General features: G+C 36.7%; 5 protein-coding genes across 5 annotated transcripts; all 5 read right to left on the bottom strand.

The window, feature by feature from the left end:
- Positions 1-3,241: 3,241 nt before the first annotated feature.
- On the bottom strand, positions 3,242-4,398 carry LOC125186078 (putative RING-H2 finger protein ATL21A). Its single transcript, XM_089064812.1, has 2 exons — positions 3,783-4,398; positions 3,242-3,462 (listed from the first exon to the last, which is right to left on the bottom strand). Exons 1-2 carry the CDS (start codon positions 4,396-4,398, stop codon positions 3,242-3,244), a joined length of 837 nt encoding a protein of 278 aa, XP_088920938.1.
- A 596-nt stretch (positions 4,399-4,994) lies between these two features.
- On the bottom strand, positions 4,995-7,404 carry LOC148931511 (putative RING-H2 finger protein ATL21C). Its single transcript, XM_089064813.1, has 4 exons — positions 6,795-7,404; positions 6,647-6,712; positions 6,020-6,100; positions 4,995-5,413 (listed from the first exon to the last, which is right to left on the bottom strand). Exons 1-4 carry the CDS (start codon positions 7,402-7,404, stop codon positions 4,995-4,997), a joined length of 1,176 nt encoding a protein of 391 aa, XP_088920939.1.
- A 1,149-nt stretch (positions 7,405-8,553) lies between these two features.
- LOC125186098 (putative RING-H2 finger protein ATL21A) lies at positions 8,554-10,347 on the bottom strand. The gene is made up of 2 exons (XM_089063555.1): positions 9,630-10,347; positions 8,554-9,092 (listed from the first exon to the last, which is right to left on the bottom strand). Exons 1-2 carry the CDS (start codon positions 10,345-10,347, stop codon positions 8,662-8,664), a joined length of 1,149 nt encoding a protein of 382 aa, XP_088919681.1. The 3' UTR covers positions 8,554-8,661.
- Positions 10,348-12,097: 1,750 nt separating this feature from the next.
- On the bottom strand, positions 12,098-14,095 carry LOC125213201 (putative RING-H2 finger protein ATL21A). Its single transcript, XM_048113608.2, has 2 exons — positions 13,372-14,095; positions 12,098-12,686 (listed from the first exon to the last, which is right to left on the bottom strand). Exons 1-2 carry the CDS (start codon positions 14,093-14,095, stop codon positions 12,274-12,276), a joined length of 1,137 nt encoding a protein of 378 aa, XP_047969565.2. The 3' UTR covers positions 12,098-12,273.
- An 828-nt stretch (positions 14,096-14,923) lies between these two features.
- Positions 14,924-17,263, bottom strand: LOC125213208 (putative F-box protein At3g61730). Its single transcript, XM_089063650.1, has 5 exons — positions 17,120-17,263; positions 16,249-16,562; positions 15,808-15,971; positions 15,256-15,426; positions 14,924-15,111 (listed from the first exon to the last, which is right to left on the bottom strand). The coding sequence occupies exons 3-5, from the start codon at positions 15,866-15,868 to the stop codon at positions 14,957-14,959; spliced, it is 387 nt and encodes a 128-aa protein (XP_088919776.1). The 5' UTR covers positions 15,869-15,971; positions 16,249-16,562; positions 17,120-17,263; the 3' UTR covers positions 14,924-14,956.
- Positions 17,264-19,140: the final 1,877 nt, after the last annotated feature.

A 19,140-nucleotide genomic window follows, 5' to 3' on the forward strand; every position in this document is an offset into this window, starting at 1 on the left:
AGTGTGACTGTGCGTGCAGGATAGTCAACAAAGTTGAGATAGGAATCTCCTGAAAACGGAATATTCAGAACAGTGTTGGTTTGAGAATTGCAATGTTAGGTTTATGTAGTGACTGCAATCTAGAGGAAGTTGGCCTTTCAATATGAAAGGGTATTGTATGGAGTAAAAATTGCTACCACAGAGAGAGCATGCACAGTTTATGGAGAAGGAGAATTTAAGGATTCTCATGTTGTTGACTGATCTTTTTACAGTGTGTTTTTGATTGATCCTTTTTCTACAAGGGATGATACTAGCAGGCCTGGTGTTTTTATGTGCATTAATGCCAAAAGTATTGACTGTAAAATTCCCTAAAGTCAAGTCTTAATGAGATTGAATCATTACATGAGACAAAATGGTGTCATGTTTCAACTATTTTAGGTTGAGTGTTAACAAGGAAACGGATGTGGAAAGACTGATATCAGAACAAGAGGAATGTGGCATTTGAGTCTCTGCCACATCTGGAGGAGTAGCCGATAGGCATCAAGTTGGAACCTATTATTTTAATTAGTTAGGATTTTATTTCTGAATTTATTGATTAGTAATAGGACTATTTCCATAGCTCTATATATAGGTGGAAGGTATCTTCAAAATCTTTACAAAAAATTAAAATTGTTACATATTTGTCATGTTTCACAACTTGAAGAAAATGCTACAGTTTCTCATCCAAGAGAGACACTCTGCAAATAGGACAAGTGCTATTCTTTTGAAACCAATGATCAACACAATCAGCATGGAAGTGATGTTGGCACAGATTTATCTGCCTTACCTTCTCGTTGGCACGGTATTCTTCAAAGCAAATCGAGCAGCCATTCTTCTCACTCTGACCTTGAACTACAGTTCCATTACTCTCCACATCTATCAGCTCCGAGCATGACTTAATTTGAGTATCATCAAGATGTGTTGCATTAGCAGCAGCCAGAACTGCATTCAACGTTGTGGATGGAGTTCCTACTTCAACCATGATACGAGCAATTTCCATATCTATTTCTCCAGCGTAACAGTTTATATTGTGCACGAAGAGGTAGACCACCATCAAAAGGAAAAATATAACTGGTGAAATAAGTATAAAAACAAGTATTATTCTCTTCAAATTCATCACTCACATCCACCTGCAAAAAAAAGTTTAAAATACTCAAGAACATAGATTTACTTTAAAAATCCACAAATCAAATATCATATTCATAGTCAAGATTCATGGTATAACATAGAAAAATGAACGTATTAGGTGGGCTGAGCTATTTTGGAGTAATAATCACCCTTTTTATTCTTCTTGGAACAAGCTTTTTACTTATGCATATACACTTATTCTTTCAAAATCAAATGAATTTGGACCATCAAGTGCAGTTCCATATGTAATGAAACTTATTTCTCATGCCTCGTTGTATGTTTGTGAGGCTGTCGGCCGTATAGAATCTTTGGAGTGTGTTTGCATTGTTTATATCACTTTTTGGACACTGACAGTTTAAGGGAGTCTGGATGTATCATGAGATTTGAACAGCAAGGAAGGAGATTAAGCTGCACTAATAGCTCATTGCTATTAGTTGTGAGTTTTCCAATGAAATTGATACGAGGGAGAGTAGGACAAGATTACCTTGTTTGACAAATCTGATACCAAGAAATGTTATGCATGCAGTTAGCTTGTACTTCCCCAAAATAGATGAGGAAGTATGCTGCTTCATCAAATAATAATCTTACATCAAGTAGAGATCAATCTTAATTTGTTTCTTGTTCTCTACTTCAGTATAGTGAATAAACCACTAGCTTTCCTACATAACATATCCAAAATTGTTGGTTAAGACAATATGGCTCTGTCTAACACCTTCAAGAAATGCATTTGTCATTGTGAGAGTGGAATTGAAACATTTGACAGCAGAAATTGTTTGTAGTTAACATGTTGTCATGCACAAAAGGTCTGGTTGCAAGAAAACTTATTTATTCTAATATCCATGATTTTGTTTTTTAAGCACTGGAGCCTCATGAATTGATTTAACTTCTCTAAGAACTACTAATGATTCAATTCATCTAGTCCACTGTCATATCATCGCGGTGGCTCTGTGGTGGTGGTGGCAGATTCAGGCTGTACATCAGCTGCAGGGGGATGGTTCTAAGATCATCTCACATGCAGTGAGAAAATGAAAAGAGAGAGAGGAAGGAAAATTTGCTGGATTATGAAATAGTAATGCTTAACTCTTCAAGAATATGTACTAGTAATGATCTGCTAAGACAAAAATGTCCATATCCCAAAACTAACAAAGAAAATATATACACGTGCAAATTACAACGTATCAACTTTAATCTACATACACTTCACAGTCTCTCTCTCTCCCTTTCTCACACACACACATACTATACATCAAAGATTGAATTCCTGCAAATTGGACATGTGTTGTTATCTTGGAACCACCTATCGATGCATTTTGAATGGAAGTAATGGTGGCATGAAGTTATGCACCTGATTACATCTTGTGGACTATATTCTTCAAGGCATACAGTGCAGCAACTACCTTGATCATGACCCTCTAAATTTCCATCATTACATTCAACAAACGTCAAAAAATTCATGGTTTTCAAGCAGGCCTGCTGACCATCAGAGACCATCATAGCTTCAACGCTAACCAATCGTGGCTGCATTACACCATCACCAGCGTTGGTGGTGGTCGTAGATTGTTGTGTCAGAGCCACATCCCTCCTGGCGGATCTTGCTGCTGCTACTCTTTTGAATGATGCAACCAGCAACGCCACCACTATCGCCAAAGGAATCAATAAGACGAATTCAACGTGTTTGAACGTATTTCCCTTGGATCCATCTGTCATAATTTATTCTTATGTTTAAATATCACAATACAGATTTTGGATACAACAAAGTTAGTTATACAATAAGTCAATAACTATGTAACTTTTTCGGACAAAATTAGGGCTAAATTCTATAAATGAGGAGTTCTACAAAAATGGTTCCACCAATAGGCTAGTTTTTTTTTTTTTTTTTTCTGCAAATGGGTGATACGCATTCTAAGAATGCGTATTCGAAATACGCATTCTAAGAATGCGTATCTAAGTCGCGCTTTTTCGTTCGCTAAAAATGAAAAGAAAACACGGAGGGGAGGGAAAAAACGCATTCTTAGAATGCGTATTTGAGATATGCATTCTTAGAATGCGTATTCCGAATACGCATTCTCAGAATGCGTTTCTTCTCTCCATAAACTTAGTCCAGAACAGAATCGAGGGCAAAAGCATTCTGCCCTCTGCGCGAACTCCAGCCTCCTCTGTGCGAATTCCTTCCAAGAATGCCACATTTTCGTCCACATTTTCGGCGGCGGCGGTGGAAGAACGACGGGACCGGCGGCGGCGGCGGAGAGGCAGCGGCGCACGGAATTCGCAGGCAAGGAGGCTGTATTCTTCGTGCAGCTTCTGCCCGATTCTGTTCTGTTCGTCGATTTATGAAGGTGAAAAACGCATTCTAAGAATGCGTATCTCAAATACACATTCTAAGAATGCGTTTTTTCCCTCCCCTCCGTGTTTTCTTTTCATTTTTAGCGAACGAAAAAGCGCGACTTAGATACGCATTTTTAGAATGCGTATTTCGAATACGCATTCTTAGAATGCGTATCACCCATTTGCAGAAACAAAAAAAAAACTAGCCTATTGGTGGAACCATTTTTTTAGAACTCTCCATTTATAGAATTTAGCCACAAAATTAGTTTATAGAAACTTGCTCTTGAAGTAATATAGATAACAGTTTCTACCTTTTCCCCGTGGTCCAAATCCTTCACAATCTACACAACTTGGAACATTCCATCTCAACTTGAGTTCACTAAAAGTATCATTCTCAAGAAGAGGGAATTCCTCAGTACTAATTTTGCTGCAGCCATAGAATTTCTCCATTTCTGCAGGCGAAAGCTGGGAGCTAACAACAGTTACATTCGGATCGATGCTGAGGCAATTAATCACTCTAAAATTGTACATTGGCCTATCACCAGGGCAGTTATAAAATGTAAAGTTCTGGTAATCATATACAGGTGCAAAAGCAGAAGAAGAAAGGTTCAATTTCATCAGCCGCTTTGCAAGGCAGTTTTTCGGATCGAGAAGTGTGACTGTTCGTGCAGAATAGTCAACAGAGTTGACATAGAAATCTCCTGAAAAAGGAATACTCAGAACAGTGCTGGTCTGAGAAATGCATGTTAGGTCTATGTAGTGACTGCAAACTTGAGGCAGTTGGCCTTTTAATATGAAAGGGAATTGTATGGAGTAAGGATTGCTACCACAGCGAGAATATGGACAGTTTATGTCGAGGGCATGGATGACTGGATCATCGAGGAAGATGAAGATGAATACAGAAAAGGAAAAATTAAGGATTCTCATGTTGTTAACTGATCTTTTTGCAGTGTGTTTTTTATTGCATCTTTTTTTCTACAAGGGATGATATGTGCAATGCCAAAAACATTGACTGTAAAATTCCCTAAAGTCAAGTTTCAATGATATTGATTCATTACATAAGACAAAATGGTGTCATGTTCCAACTATTTTATCTTGAGTTATAACAAGGAAACATATGTGAAAGACAAGATCAGGTCTTTCTTTCTTCTAGAAAATATATTACTCTATCTGGTGTTTGAAGGATTCAACAATCAAAAAGCTACACGCACCATATGTTTTTTCTTGCCAACGTTACATGTGATTTTCGTGGTTCTCATTATATTTAAATCTATGTAGAAAATAGTTTTATACATTTGGAACATTTTCTGAGCAGTTTGTCTGTCACAACGGGAGCTAGTTCATATGTTCTCCGAAGAAAATTCAAAAACTAATTAGCAATACCAAAATATAAAGAAAAGGCAAAAAAAAGGAAAGAAAGGGAATGCCTTCTCCTTGCTCTTGAATATCAGATTATTCACAATCTTTACACAAAAAACTACAATGGTTACAAATTTGTCATGTTTCAAAACATGAAGAAAATGCTACAATTTCTCATCTAACAGAGACACTCTGCAAATTGGGCAGGTGCTATTCTTTTGAAACCAATGATCAACACAATCAGCATGGAAGCGATGTTGGCATAGATTTATCTGCCTTACCTTCTCGTTGGCGCAGTATTCTTCTAAGCAGATCGAGCAGCCATACTTCTCACTCTGGACTTGAACTCCACTTCCATTAGTCTCCACGTCTATCAGCTCCGAGCATGACTTAATTTGAGTATCATCAAGATGTGTTGCATTAGCAGCAGCCGGAGCTGCATTCAACGTGGTGGGTGGAGTTCCAAATTCAGCCATGATCCTTCTACGAGCAGTTTCACTGTCTATTTCTCCGGTGTAACAGTCCATTGTGTGCGATATGCATGCCACGCAGAGGAAGACCACCATCATAAGGAAAGTGATAGCTGGTATCATAAGTATAAAACCAAGTATTAATTTCAGAATATTCATCACTCACATCCACCTGCAAAAAAAATTAAATTTTCTCTCAATACATATTCAAGAACATAGATTTACTAACAAAATCCACAAATCAAAGATCATATTCATAGTCAAGATTCATGGTATAACATAGAAAAATGGACATATTAGGTGGGCTGAGCTATTTTGGAGTGAGTAATATTGACCCTTTTTCTTCTAGGAACAATCTGCTTACTTATGCACATACACTAGAACAAAAACAACTACTACTATTCTTCCAAAATCAAACAATTTTGGACTATCTATTGCAGTTTCATATGTAATGAAACTTATTTTCTTATGTCTCGTTGTATGTATGTGAGGCTGCCGGCCAAAGTAGAATCTTTGGAGAGTGTTTGCATTGTTGATATCACTTTTTGGACACTGTCGTGAAATTTTAACAGCAAGGAGACTAAGCTACACTAATAGCTCATTGCTATTAGCTGTGAGTTTTGCGATGAAATTTACGAGAGAGAGAGTGAGACAAAATTACCTTGTTTGACTAACCTGATATCAAGAAATGATATGCATGCAACTAGCCTTGTACTTACCCAAAATAGATGAGGAAATATGCTGCTTCATCAAATAATCGTACATCAAGCAAAGATCAATCTCGATATGCTTCTTGTTCTCTGCATCAATATAGTGAATGAACCATTTGCTTTCCTTCATAACATATCCATGATTTTTGGTTAAGACTATTTGGCTCTGTCTAATTCCTTCAAGAAATGCATTTGTCATTATTACATAGTGTGGTTGAAACATTTGATAGCAGAAATTGTTTGTGGTTAACATCTAGTCATGTACAAATGGTCTGGTTGCAAGAAAACTTCTTTATTCTAACATCCATGATTTGTGGTAAACAACTAGATATTCTGTCTCAAAACTGTGCATTCATCTTCAGACAAAATGGGAACTTGGCAAATATGCACATTTTAGACATCTCATTATAAAAATAGATTGTTCTGATCTTTCAAGTAGTTTTACAATAAGCTTCTCCTGTAACAAATTCAAGCAATAGTCCGCGATCTTTGGGGCAAAGCCTGAAAACAGCTAAGGTGCATTTGAGATGCTAGTAGGTGCATTTGAGATGCTAGTAGGTGCATTTGACCTGTTCTCCTTGAGTTCCTTCCTAAACAATGAGATGAAACTCACACAGCAGCCTAAGCAGATTATACCCGGCACTATTATTGTAGAGTAAACGATCATAGCTAAGGCCATCCAAACAGGATCCGACACCACTCCTGCAAAAACAAACTAAAACACTTCATTCCCAGCTGCATTGATGGTTGATGAAGGTAAACACTGTGAAAAAACAATGTTTACCTGCCTTATAAGGGCAACTCACACAGCTACCGGCACGCCATTCCAAGGCGAAATCAGTCTCGTCTCCAATAAAATCTGGCGGAACGCGCCCTGCAACTGCCACGGATGAGGTAACAATCTCCTTGCAGCTATACATATCTGTCATCGTCTGCCTTGAAATTGCGCGAGTAGCTACTACAGCACTTGAGGAGTTGCTCAGACAAGTGATTGTCGGAAATCCTTTCTGAAAAATTTCTTCAGGAGGGCAGCTGTAGAAGCTGTAGTAAAGAAAATATGCAGCCTCCCCAGGTTTGAACGACGAATAGTTTGAGGCCATGAATCGTTTAGGGAGGCATTCCTGAGGATCATAGAGAAATATCAGAGGGTCTTCTTGTCCATAACGTATGTCTCGTACATAGAAATCTCCGAAGTTAGGAAGGTTAAGGATCACTGCACCTTCACTGCTGCATCTGAGATCAGTATAGTTGCACTTTGGAGTGTGATAGCCTTGTATTCTGAAAGGGTATTTGACAGGCAATGTGCTGTTTGGACAATGTGAAATTGGACATAGGTTGTTAGAGTTTCCTGATAAGAAGAGATTGAAGAAAATCAAGAGTTTAAGAATATCCATATGCATAATTAAGATTGAGGTTTTAACTGGAAGAAGAGTAAGAAGGTTGTTGTATAAGTCTTCATCATGAACATTTACTAGTACTACTTTACATGTAAACTTGTTTAATATTTTGTCTCATGCCCCATATTTTAGTAGTGAGGCCTGCTTAGAGGGTAAAGACAAGGGAAGGAAATTGTTGAGACATTGTCAACTTTTGCTTTAGTCTTTTCTCCTTTTTATTTTTTCTGAATTATATTTTTCTTTTCTTCAGTTGGAGAAGTGTTCTGCTATTTGCATGCTGCAAACTAATTTATTGAACGTTTTAGTAAAACTTAGTTGGGAAAAATTTATTCTGGGAAAGTGATAAGACATTTTCTGATTGCTCATTTCAAAAGGTTGACTATTAGTATTATCAGTCTTCTATTCTTATTGAGATTTAATTCTTGCTTTTACTATTTCGCAACAGTAGAGAGCGTGGCTCCCATATTCATTTGATATGAAAAACAAAACTATATTATATTTTATTAGAACTTCTAATAAAACATACTCCTCTAATTTAGAATTGGGAATATTGTGAGATGTTGATTTAAATAATATTTTAATCTAATATGATAATGGCCCGTTATGGTGTTGAACTGTTAGTTGATGAGCATGGATCGTGCCAGCTTCAAACTTAATGCCCTTCACTTTTTTTATTATCTTCTTAATTATCTGATCATGTAATTCGCTTGTTATAAAATAAGCTCTCCAAATCTTCATTATATTCTAACATTTTATATTAGAATATTTATTCAATTATACAATATGAATCACATTTCACGGTTATGGATATAAATGAATTGAATTGAACTCAATATCGTTAGCGTATTAGAGAATATCGAATTGAACATTTGATTCGTATTTTAAATGTAAACGTAAATTAGAAAATACAATTCAAATATTCAATTCTTTTAGCAATTTTAAATGAGAAAATTCATAAAATAATTAAAATTTCAATAAATGTGGAATGTATCCAACACATGTACTATAAAATTTATGTTTCTCAACCTATACTACTACTCCCTATTTACCTTTTCTCCTTTAGCTGATCATGTAAAAAATAATTGTAGCAAAATAATTCAAATAGTTGAATAGTCAAATCCAAAATAGACTAATAGCAAATAGTAGTACTAAAAACAAACTTATACTATATGTTGTTATTGATAGCTCTATATCCTTTTTTAACATGGGAGAGTGAATATGGCTGCATTCTCATTTTTAATACAAGTGAATATATCAAACATTCTCAGACACTGCTTCTAATTGGTGTAATGGCGAATTCCGACAAAGAGGGCAAGTGACATTCTTTCTCAGCCACTCATCAATACATTCGGTATGAAAGCAATGTTGACACTCTGGTATGCACCTGAGTTCATCTTTTGGACAGTAATCAACAAGGCATATCGGACATTTAACATCATTAGGTCCGGTAACGCGTTTGCTTTCGCCTAGTACAATTTTGTCAAATGACTCGATGGTTGACTCGTCGAGACCCACTGTCACCGGTGGGGACCGCGACTCCAATATGGAAACCATAAGCCGCCGAGCTAATTCCCTATTCCGAGCTGCCCTCCTTGCCTCCATGCATGCGAAGCATAGGATGATTGGTATCACTATTGATATTGTAAGAATGGTTGTGAATAGTTGAAGCCTTCGTTTACCTGTGGCTGTAGTTAGATCATAATTTCCCACAACTTGGATAATTAAAAATTACTAATCTAACAACAAATAAATACTGACATACTAAACTACAATTCAAAGTTGACAACAGGAATTAAGGAAGAAGGCAATACTATATCATAAATTAAAACTTTCATTGATTTGAAAAAAAAAATCTAGTAAAAAATTGTTCATTCAAAGAACAAAGAGTCATAAATATACAAACACAAAATTATCAATGTGTGTGTTTTACTTAGTCACCTAATGAAAGAAAATCATTACAATATCAATCACAGACTCATAGTTCCTCAATCCTACATCCAACATTTGATTTTGCTTGAATTCCAACAAATTAAAGGCTCAACAAAATCATATCCAGAAAGAAATACTTATGTATTAGTACTTGTATTATCCTCCAGTCTGTCCATAAAAAATACTAGTAGTTTAATTTTACCAATTCTAAACAAAGAAAATTTTATACAACTGATATTTTATAACATCTTTTACTTTACCAATTATGCATTAAAATTCGGAGGGAGTATTACCTTTATCGCTTTTGCACGTAACCCCTCCTCCGACGGTGCTGTTCCGATCATACCCACAAACTCCGCCCCGCGCCTCACATCCTTTGCAGTCGGGAAAGCTCCACGTCAGCCTCAGATCTCCGCCAAGATTCGACGACAGCAAATCACCACTTCCTCTGCTGCCGCTGTTCCATGACACGGGGATCGGGAGCGTGAACATAGTCGTGCACATGCTCAATATCGCCCCTGCGAGGGTCCCCGAAGTGGTGGCCACGACCGAGGACGTGGAGTTCCCGAGGCAGTCGACGGTGATGAAGCCCTTCCCGGCCACCACAGAGCGTGGGCAGCTAAGGAAGACGAACTCGTCCATGAATACGGGCTCGAAGGGCGAGGAGGTGAGGTTCAGAGCCATGAGCTTCCGCAGAAGGCAGCCGTCGGCGCCGTAGAGATGGATCCTTTGCTTGAGGTAGTTTATTTGGCGGACTGAGAAGTTTCCAGAATGTGGGAGGGTTAAGAGAGGGACTCCCCTCCCTTCAATCTCGCCGGAGCAAGTGAGGGAGAAGCCGGGGTAGCCGCTGCAGTTTTGAGGTTGCTGTTGTCCCTGCAGTGTGAATGGGAAACGGATAGGTATGTTATTGCCCCCACATTGTTGTGGTGGGCAAGGGTTTGTTTGAGCTTGTACATTGTGGGAGGAGAGGAGGTAAGTGAAGAAGAGGATGATTTTTATGAGAACTTCCATTAGTCAATATGATTTGAATTCGACACGTTAAAGTTCTTATTAATCTAAATACGAACCTGATCTGTTACCATCAAATTTGAACACGGCACGAAACAGTTAACGACCCGATATAAATATGGGTTGACACAATGCAATAACAACACGATAATGACTCTAACCTGATTTATGCGATGTGAACCCGATATTTCATAATTATACTTTATTTACATGATTAAATATTATTTTTAAACGTAGTTTACATTATTAAAACCTGATTTACAAACCTTATCTACACAATAAAAACCTAATTTACATTATTAAAATCTGATTTACAGTTAAACTTGATTTACGCAATAAAAATCGGATTTGCACGATATAAAACCCGATTTACACAAAACTAAAGAATAAATTATATATTATTTTTTTAAAAAAAATAAAAATAATATTATTATTTTTAATGGGTTATCCGAACTCAACCTCTAACTGTACTTGAATCCAACACAAAATTATCGGCTCCCAACATGTCAATCTTATAAGGAACTAAACCAAATTCATTATTTCTGTGTTTGTATCAGATTTTCATGCCATATTAAAAATGGTCGGTCTTAGGAAAATGATGGATTGATAATCGTGTTTTAAGTTTTGACCCAAGCAAATAAGTGGACTTGGGTGTTATTTGAGAATGAATGCAATTCTAGAGAGCACATAGGGAAAAATATTGGCTACCGCATAGTTAATTAGACATTAATTAATAGTATTTCTATCAAAACGCTACAAAGTTTTTTAAAGCAATTGTCTTATTTAGAAAGCATGTTGCCTCAATTTAGTACTACATAGACCATAAAAATATAAAATTACATAAGTCCCAGCAGCTAATTTGAGAAGGTTGGCTATTCTCTCTGTCTTCTTTCTTGATCTCCTATCACATGAGATTTGTTTCTTGTTTTTATATTGCAGCAGTTTAGCGAGCCGACCACATTCCTTTGATATTAAATGTCATTGTTATTGTACTCCAATTGAGTTTGGAATCAAAATTATGGAGTATGCTTTTTATTAGAATTAGGAATATCGAAAAATGTTGATTTAAATAATCTTTTTGTCTAATAAAATAATGGGCCGATGAGGTTTTGAATAGTTCTTCGTTGATGAGCTTGGATCGTGCGGGCTTCTAAGTTAATGGAGTATCATCTACTTTCCTTTTTCTCTTCTTAATTATCTAATCATGTAATTGCATGTTATAAAATAAGCTTTCCAAATCTTCATTGTATTCTAACATTTTAAATTAGAATATCTATTCAATTAATATGAACCATAATTCACGGTTAGGCATCCACGTCAGTGGATAAAAATTAAACCTGCCCGAAAATCCGTCAATGTGGATGCTCTTAGGGAGGTAAATGAATCAAGGTAAATGAATCAAGGTAAATGAATCAACTCGAACTAAATATCTTTATACTGAATTTGTTAAAGGGGGTGAATATACAAATTGATATTCAAATAATTTACAAATAAATTTTGCATTTCGCGGTTTGTATTAGATTCGTTCAGGTATTAGGGAATATCAAATCGAGCATTTGATGGCTTTTTAAGTTTAATTAGAAAATACAATTTTAATATTTGATTCGTTATGCAATTTTGAAGGAAAAAATTTATAAAATCAATAATATGAAATGTATCCAACACGATTACTGTAAAATTTATGTTTCTTTATATTTACCTTTATCTCTTTCAACAAAAATATTCATTGAGTGCAACAACCTGTGCAATCATATACAAAGAATCATGGCTAATTAATTTTTTACATAACTAAATAGTCAAAACTAAAATAGACTTGATATTAAAATATACAGAAAAAAAAACTATCATGCCCTTATTGTTTATCATGTATAACTCCAGAAAATTTTATTAACATGATGTATCCTTTTGGAACTTACAATCGATCTTCACTCACACTGCTTCTAAAGGGTGTGACGGTGAATTCCGGCAAAGAGGGCAAGAGCTATTCAATCTCAGCCACTCATCAACACATTCGGAATGAAAGCAATGTTGACACTCTGGTATGCATCTGAGTTCATCTTTTGGACAATAATCGACTAGGCATATAGGGCAGGTGACACCATTAGGTCCGGGAAGGCGTTTGCTTTCGCCAAGTACAACCTTCTTGTATGACTCGATGGTTGACTCGTCGAGGCCCACCATTGCCGGTGGCTGAGGTGGAGGCGGCGCCACCGTGGCAGCCCTATTCCGAGCTGCCCTCCTTTCCACTATGCATGTGAAGCATGAAATGCATATGGAGCATATGATGGCTGGTATCACTATTGATAGTGCAATGATTTTGAATACCTCAAGCCCTTTTTTACCTGTGGGTAGTTGTTAGATTAAATTTCTCACAACTTGGATAAAAAGTATTGCAACAACAAATAAATACTAACATACAATACAAAGTTGACGGGGTGGGATTAGTTTATTAGTCCAATTAAATTAAGACATTTGAGTTTACCAGGATTTTAAATATAAGAAAGTGGAGGTTCATAAGATGTGTCATTGTATTTTAATTTGTGATATATATAGGCAATGAAAGTTGGTTATTTTCTAATTTCGTGGCTTGAATTTTGGTTGAATACGCTAACTAGGCTTGAAAAATACAACAGTGACAAGTGGAAATAAAGAAGACAATATATCAGTAATTAAAATCCTCGCTACTTTGATAAATTTCTCGTAATGTTCAATAAAAGAACAAAGTCCTAGTTATAACAACTTCTTAATTGTAAAAATTTCAAAAATACGAGAGTTTCAATAGGAAAGAAATCATGAAACATAAAATTATCAATGTGTATATTTACTTGGTCACCTAATTAAAGTCCATTCTTTTCTTGAGGGTTAAGTTAAAGTCCCCATTTATCTGTTTAACATGCTCACTAAAAACAAATCATTACAGTGATATCACAATCCATCAATATCCTACATCCAACAATAATTTTGACTTTGCTTGAATTCCAACAAAAGGCTCAACAAAATCATACTACTAATCAATGATTATATTACCTTTTCCGTGATCAAAGTAGCACGTAATCCCACCGACGGTGCTGTTCCGATCATACCCACAAACTCCGCCCCGCGCCTCACATCCTTTGCAGTCGGGAAAGCTCCACGTCAGCCTCAGATCTCCGCCAAGATCCGACGACAGCCAATCACCAGTTCCTCCTCCCCCGCCGCTGTCGTCCCACGACACGGGGATCGGGAGCGTGAACATAGTCGTGCACATGCTCATCGACCCGGCGAGGGTGCCCGAAGTGGTGGCCACGACCGCCGACGTGGAGTTCCCGAGGCAGTCGACAGTGGCGAGGCCCGTCCCGGCCACCGCGGCGCGGGGGCAGCTGAGGAAGACGAACTCGTCCATGTACATGGCCTCGAAGGGCGAGGAGGTGAGGTTGAGAGCCATGAGCTTCCGCGGGAGGCAGCCGTCTGGGTCGTAGAGTTGGATCTCTTGCATGAGGTAGTTTATGTAGCGGACGGAGAAGTTTCCAGAATATGGGAGGGTCAAGAGAAGGGCTCCTCTCCCTGCAATATCGCCGGAGCAAGTGAGGGAGAAGCCGGGGTAGCCGCCGCAGTTTTGAGGCTGCTGTTGTTCCTGCAGTGTGAAGGGGAAACGGACAGGTGCGGGATTGATTCCACAGTATTGTGGTAAGCAATGGTTTTTTTGAGCTTCGATTTTGTGGGAGGAGAGGAGGAAAGTGAAGAAGAGGATGAGTTTTATGACAAGTTCCATTAGTCAAAGGAGTTGGATTTGTCATTTGTCTGGGGTTTTTAAAGAGAGAATTCATGTATGTGTAGGTTGCTAATAAAGTAAAAAAGTCAGATGCTTGCTTGGTGGGCTAACCAAATGATCAAATTCAACTTGAATATAAAATTGATGATATTAATAACATGTCACTGATTATCTCACTAAATTGATTAAAATGGCCTGAAAGGAACAATTGCAAATTTGCAATCTTGTTAAGAACCGTAAGGCATTTTACTTCTAGTTTCCAACATTAATTATAAAATATTTAAGGGATTATATTAAATTACATGCGACATGTATCCCTATATATGTTTTGACTTTTGCAAAAAATATTGATTTTACTCTTTCAAGTTGCAGCCAGGGAGTTGACATGAGCAGAGCAGAGCAGGGGATTAGATTATTGGAGAATGATGGATTGACAATCATGTTATTTTGAATGAAGGAAATTCTCGAGAGCAAAAAAAAAAGGGAAATAGAGGTGACCTACAACTTCTACATAATGTTGTCAACAACTGTTGTAGTACTATTTGAGTATTTCAAATAAGAAATAGGTTCAAAGGGCAGGAAATAAGGTAGTAATACAATGTGCAAGAATAAATTACAGGGCTACATGCTTTAAGATAAGCCTAAAAATGGTTATATTTGCTGAGACGTTAATGAGCTTAAAGACAAACACTCTTATTCAGAAAATGAATAGGCTAGGGGCAAAACTTAAAGCAGCTGCTGAGGTATACGAATCGATACGATTTTGCCGTCTTTCCCAGCCCTCATAGCGTGGTATTTATCACAAGTAGCATTCTTATCACTATTTTGAGCTGTTGCAAAATAAGGCTTTTGTTTCAAATTTCAAGATGTGAATGATGCAGTACTATTACCAAAAATGGAAATAGTACCTTCATTATCTTGCAAATTAGTGTTTACTGCAACTGCGTGAAGAGTTATCACAGCATTTGGTTGCCAGTCATTTCTTTTTCCTACCCAGGACTTGAGATCAAAGTTATCTGGAATTTTATTCAAAATGACACAGGCTACCTTAAGGTTTATTGTAGTAGTGGATATAAGAAGACTAAGCAGAATGTAGGAGGATACAGAGGATTGGATGAATAAATTCTCAAAAAGGAAATGTGATGATATGAGATATATACCAGAAGTTGATTCATCATTGAGATATTTGACGTCGAAAATCCCACCAAAAGCCCCATCAGCCTGCTTGTTGACATTATGGGATCCGAAAAGGTGGTAGTCCCAGCTCCCACTACGATAATCCTCACTCAGGAAGAGTTCAATATGCCTAGCGTCCGACGTCTGCATTGTACCTGCATCGAATACTTGTTTAGTTCAGGGACAGATCTTTTTTATAGATGAGCATGCCAGAGGAGATAATGACTAATGGTTTCACTTGTTTCTCATATTTCTAGACATCTAACATAGAAAGTGCTAATGCAAGCTGATCAAAGATTTTGGCATGTGTTCTTGAATCAAACCATACTAAGACAGTTTGAATGTAAACTGATAAATGATATGTCGAAAGTTTTAAGTCACCATCACAAGTATCAAGGTCACAAACGGGGCATCGGACAAGCTGCAAGTCTTCAAACAGAAAAGCAGTTGAACAAAATGCAGTTAAGACACACATTTTATATGCATGATTGATCAATATAATTAGAGAAAGGAATGGTGCAATTTGATTGAATTACCAGTAATCCAGATTCCAGTTTTAATATTGTTTAACAAACAGTATCCTTCTTTCTTCACCATTTCTCCGATGTCTGCTCTTTGGGAGTTTTTATGCTTTCTATTAAACTCTCAGTCAGGAGAGCATCAGGTGAGTCAAACAAGAATCCTTCAATTCGCACCCAATCTGTTACCAGACAAAGCTAATGAATTTGGACAAAAGACTGTTTATTGTCCTCTAAAGCATGAAAGTGGAGTAAAAATCATAGTAGAATGTCATAGATAGATATCAAGTTGAAACTTGAGGGAAGAGATAGCTAATCATGTCATTCACTGAAAATCACTACCCTAATAGATTACATTTTTGCCTAGTCATGGCACTAAGAGCCATCAACATTGTTCAAACACTTCACTGTAAACAAATTTAAAGAGAAAACAGGAAAATGTACACAGAAATGCATTACCAATATGTTTCTCCTGCTGACGGAACATGTATGTGTGACTTCCATCTGTAAATTAAACTCTATACATCAGGCAAAACAATTTCTCTGATCCCATGTATAAGGAACTGAAAATACAAAACGCTGTGGTATAGAGTTCGATCCATTTGAAAGTGACTTTTCCAGGGTCAGGAACATGAAGGTCGCACAAGCATGCATACTTCCATACACTGTCCTCCATCATAATGCGACGAAACCATTTGCAAGTTACAGCAAGCATCACTAGAGATCTCCCATCCAACAATTTGGCAACCTCGGTCCATATATCCTCTTCATACCTATTCATGTTAAAGATAAATACGAGTCAGAAGGATTTCAATTAATATACCTTCAGATCATAGAAATGCTACTGCATAACTAGTCATATTTCAACTCATGGATAAGCTTGGTGCAATCTCTGTATTATTCAAAGTGATGCTCAGCACACTGCTTGAAATTGATACTGAAGCAAAGCCAGTTTTCAAGTTAAAAACTCACGGTAAAAGTGAGGATCAGCAAATGTAACTTATGAGACATCTTCTGAAAGCATAGAAGCAGTTACAATTCAGAAAAACTGAAGCGAATCCAAACGCAGAATGAAGCTCTCAACAGAAGCAGTGATTATGTATCATGAAAACATTAAAGCTGAATATAAAACACAACAAAAACACTCAAACACAAATTAGATCCACATATCTCACTCGATTGTAACCCACACTCAAGCAATACATTCTCACGTACTAGAACTCAGATCAACAATATTATTCATCTTCAAGTTTAGAGACTCCAAAAAAAATAACTACAAAACTAAAACTCGTAACACAAACATTGAAAAGCATCTGAATCAGATACGCACCAGCTGAAAATCGCGTGAGGAGTCCGGTACGATGACCGTGGGGAGGCGCAGCAGCAGATTGATCGCGCTTTTCTCAATCTCTTCCCCATTTTCTGCAGTTGCAATTTGTAAAATAATTTTATATTTTAATTTCTGGTTGTTATAATTCAAATTTTTGCCGGTGTTTTTACAAAAGGATCTTACTCGGGTACCGTTTTCAGGATTCGACATCTTGAATTGGGCCTATATGATTACCTTTTATTTAGCCCTTCAATTGGATAAAGTAGAAATCGTTTTAGCCCATTAATTGTTTTAATAATAAAGTAAAAAATACTACTCCCTCCGTCCCAGATAGTTTGTCGCATTTTGACCAGACACGAGTTTTAAGAAATGTAATGAAAAGTAAGTTGAAAAAGTTAGTGGAACATGAGTCCTACTTTTATATATTAGTTTTATAAAGTAGAAATCGTTTTAGCCCATTAATTGTTTTTAATAATAAAATAAAAAATACTACTCCCTCCGTTTCAGATAGTTTGTCTCATTTTGATCAGCCACGGATTTTAAGAAATGTAATGAAAAGTGAGTTAAAAAAGTTAGTGGAATGTGGGTCCTACTTTTATATACTCCCTCCGTCCCAAGATAAGCGACTCGCATTCTATTTTAGGACGTCTCAAGATAAGTGAGTCATTTCCTTTTTTGATATTCTCTCTCTTACTTTTTCGCTCTACTTTATTAACTCTTTTACCTTATTCACTTTCCACTTTACTAACAAAACCCCATTTCCTTAAATCTCGTGCCGAAAAGTTTGTGCTAATTTATCTTGGGACGAAGAGAGTTTATAATAAAATGTGAGTAAGAATTAGTTAGTAGAATATGAGAGGTCCACTACTAAAAATAGTAAAAAGGTTAAATGAGACAAACGGTGTGGAATGGATTGAAATAGAAAAATATGACAAACTATCTGGGACGGAAGGAGTATTTGGTAATGTAATGTGCATCTCTCGTTTTTAAAATATTCGAATTGTACATATAATTTCTGGTGAGGAGGCCAACTATATAAAATTAGGGGTCCAAATCTCTTTAACATTTAAAATTGAAAAAGTTCCAAAAAGGTGTATATATCTTAATTATAATCTTTTTCTATTTTTCCTCTTTTCAAATTGGATATGAATGCGACATCCTATCAAGAATTAACTCCAATAAGACGACTCTAGAAAATGTCAATCAAAATATAAAAACACAAATTGTTTTGTATGTATAAGGCGCACAATCAGTGGAATTTGTACAACTTAAATATTTTTTAATTAAATGCTGTATCTTAGTTAAGCTCTTACCTCAGCTAATCCTCAACAGAATTCGGACTAAGCTCCAACCCCATTGGTGAATATTTCCCAATCGTATCCTTCAAATTAAGAGAACGTGACATATTTAATGTTTTGAACTAGTGATAGCAGTCACAAATATATAAAATTACCCGATTTTATCATTCTTGCATGACAAAGTAATTCTCATATCGGTGAACACTGATACGTTGACACATATATTATTCACTTATTTTTATAGTACTATCTATAACCTCTAAGCATTAAAAAATTTAGCACTTACATAATTCATGTGTTTTTTATTAATACATGTATAATTCTTTCTTAAGTACTAAGAAGTAGAGCATTAATGTCATGACAAACTCTAATTGGCAGTGCAATGGTGTGCTCCTAGAGTGTCCATGATAGGGGAGCCGCGGCGGCCGACGCATCGTCGGCGGCACCGTGGCTCCCCATTGCCGAGGACACGGGCAGGCGTGGTGGAGGGTGGAGGAAAGCCGTGAGCAGCATACGCAGCGTTGACCGCGGCGCCCTATTACATGGCTTTGAGAGCCGCGGTGGCGGTTTTGACTTCTAATTTTTTTTAAAAATTTTTAAAATCTTTATCTATAAAATATATATTTCTAAATCATTTTTTTCATTCCATTTCATTCTATTTCTTTTTGTCCATTTAATTTTGTTCCGGTCCAGTTAAAATATATCAACAATTGATAAAATAGT

Source organism: Salvia hispanica, chromosome 2 (genome assembly GCF_029641045.1).
Source record: "Salvia hispanica isolate PSC_SH4W2 chromosome 2, Shi_PSC_v1, whole genome shotgun sequence".
Classification (NCBI taxonomy): domain Eukaryota; kingdom Viridiplantae; phylum Streptophyta; class Magnoliopsida; order Lamiales; family Lamiaceae; genus Salvia; species Salvia hispanica.